The following is a 2,963-nucleotide window of genomic DNA, read 5'->3' on the forward strand; positions in this document are numbered from 1 at the left end:
AAACGCATCAGATTATCCTGTGTACTGCGTTATACTGAAATAAAGTTCAGAGTTCTTAACTGCAAACAACAGCTCTGTGCCGGACTATCTTCTTTGCTGAAATTTGTGAGAGCCGGAGGCGGTACCGGTGTGTCCGAAGCACGGGCTAAGGAGCAGCTGCGGGTGTGGTGAGCGGTGATCCATTGTTGTGTATATATATATATATATATATATATATGTGTGTGTGTGTGTGTGTGTGTGCTCCTGAGCTGAAAGTGACTGGAATTCCAATACCCTTATCTGAGCCATAAAATGGTTTATATAAACAAAGACAAAGGGATGTTTCACACTTGCAGACACCATTTGAAATTCTGGAATTTAAGACTAAGAATCAACTTTACACAACATGGAGTTTTTGGCTTCAACAATGAAGATGGACACCACACAGTGTGATTGTCTGAAATAATTCTGGCCCATATAGTCTGACAGGATACAGGACCTGCCTTCTCAGCCAATCACCCCAAAACACCTCTTTAATATCACAACACAAGCTCACATGAGTAAATGCAATATACATTTTTATTCCTCCATTGCTCCGTCACATATTACCCCAGCATGCCATTTGACTGAATAATTTTAAAACAATTAAGAAAAAAGTTCCAGAAGTTGTTAGGTATTTTAGTCTTTTTTATTTTTGTATTTTTTCCCCACCACTGTATCCTATATACAGACATTTAAGCCATGTTATAGGATAAGTTAAGTTAACAGCCAACACCTCTGTGTACCTTTCTTTAATATAAAGAATATTAAAAATCAAATAAATTAGAAGTTAACATCATTTCAATAATAGGATATAAATAACAGGGCAGCAGCAGCAAAAAAGACCATTCAGGATAGGACAGGATGGAGAATTCGGATATAAGAGAATGGAATCAGGGTTCACAAAACGGTAGATATGTCTATAAGTGTACTCCAGTCAGAACATGATGGAGGAAAGATTTCGGCAATGATGAAGCAGTCAGTTCACTCGTCTTGGTTTGGCTACTTTTATAATGATAATATAATGTAGTCCTATAGTGTAAAGCATGGCTTGAAATGTAACATTTTACTGACTCAGTGTTAGACCATGTAAAGCTGTGGAAAAAAGCATTTCAGTTGAGTTGTCTAGTGGCCATATACTGCATGTCCACATCATTCGGGAGGTTGGTCAACTATTTCCTTCTTCTAATATATAAAAGATACTTCATTGGAGAAGACATTTTTGTTGTATTTTAGATCCTTCTCATGCCATGTCTATAATATGAGTGGTAGTGTCTTCAGACCAATTCATATTGCCAGTGTTAGTTTAAGGTTTCTTGTGTTCTTCAGTTTTCGGAAGTCCCACCCTCCATCTATCCAGAACATGTGCGTGTCCATCATATTGCTTATTGTCATTGTACACCCAGGACATATCGTCAATAAGGTCTCATAAACCCACAAGAAATAGACCCCAATGGCAAGTGATTGGCTCCAAAGTTGGTTCCAAATGGGGTTGTCTTATGGTGGACCATTAGGGCCTATTATTTGCCAGATCTTGAGGTCTCTTTGATACTCTGATAGACCAGTTCCATCCTGGTTATTGCACTATAATATAATCCATCACTAAGGAAGGTTGTAGATATATAGATAAAGCTATCTTGGACTTTATTCTTATAATGTCCTGAAGGTCACTTTAGGTATGTGAGACCTCTGGTCTTTGGAATTTGATCTAGACAAAAAAAAAAAAAAAAGACAAATTCAGATAAGTATAGATATGAGAAAAGGTAGACCACAAAGGTTTAGATAGCAAAAGGACATGTTAAAGACTCCCTTGAAAGAGTTACAAGGCATATTAGGATAGAAGTCCAGGACCTCGGACATGTAATGTCCATGAATTACAATGGTGGCCATTCATCTGAACATTTGCCATACAATGCTTTATTTCCTCATAGACCCACATATTGATCTCTCTTTAAATTGGGCCTTAGAGTAGAGAGAATTGGGAAGACAATCAGACTATCTGATCAAGATAGGATGGTGCAAAGACAATGGCCAATGAACTTACCTCAAATGTGGTGTCTACACTTTCTAAGTTGGGCTTAAACTTCTCCCTGGTGGATGAAGAACTGCTCCTGGAAGAATCTTCACAATAGATGGGTTCACCCAAATTGGAGATACCACGGTCAGCATGCCATTCATCTTCCACATCCTCACACCAGTTTCCTTCATCATCATTCGCAAATGGATCCCTAAAATGACCGCATAGACAAAAAAAAAAAAAAAAAAGGATTAGATCAAATGATGAATAGTTAATGAGGTTGTCTTATTTACAAAACCCAGTTTTATAAACCTTACTATCTGAGTACCAGGCGTTGCCCGGTTTTTCCTTCCTAATCCTTGTTGGGGAGGAAAATAAACAAAGGAGGAAGCTTTTGACTTCATATCCCATCCTCATATATTGTTGTCATATCCCAACCCTATATCCCGTCCTCAAATCTCAACCTCATATCCCGTCCTCCTATCCTGTCTTCCTATCTCAACCTCATATCCTGTCCTCATATACCAACCTCCTATCCCGTCCTCATATCCCATCCTCATATCCCGACCTCATATCCCAACCTCCTATCTCGACCTCATATCCCGTCCTCATATCCCGACCTCCTATCCCTTCCTCATATCTCAACCTCCTATCCCGACCTCCTAACCCGACCTCATATCCCGTCCTCCTATCTCGACCTCATATCCCATCATCATATCCCAACCTGATATCCTGTCCTCATATCCCGACCTCACATCCAGTCTACATATCCTGACCTCACATCCTGTCCTCATATCCTGACCTCATATCCCTTCCTCATATCCCGTCCTTATGTTCTATCCTCATATCCTGTCCTCAGGTGGGACTGATTTGTGATGAAGATATTGTAAGCTGAAAATAGAAGGGGACGTGACCTTGTGAGACTGGG

At 39.7% G+C, this 2,963-nt stretch overlaps 1 protein-coding gene across 1 annotated transcript in view; it reads right to left on the bottom strand.

Moving 5' to 3' along the window:
- Window positions 1-579: 579 nt before the first annotated feature.
- LOC130367330 (mucin-17-like) overlaps window positions 580-2,963 on the bottom strand; it is a 34,626-nt gene continuing 32,242 nt past the window's right edge. Inside the window, exons 10-11 of the mRNA XM_056569740.1 lie at window positions 2,063-2,246; window positions 580-1,726 (exon numbers count right to left, since the gene is read on the bottom strand). Coding sequence (XP_056425715.1) covers window positions 1,691-1,726; window positions 2,063-2,246 — 220 coding nt within the window. The 3' untranslated portion in view covers window positions 580-1,690. The remainder of the gene's footprint in view (window positions 1,727-2,062; window positions 2,247-2,963) is intronic.

This window comes from Hyla sarda, chromosome 4, assembly GCF_029499605.1.
Source record: "Hyla sarda isolate aHylSar1 chromosome 4, aHylSar1.hap1, whole genome shotgun sequence".
In the NCBI taxonomy this organism is placed as follows: Eukaryota; Metazoa; Chordata; class Amphibia; order Anura; family Hylidae; genus Hyla; species Hyla sarda.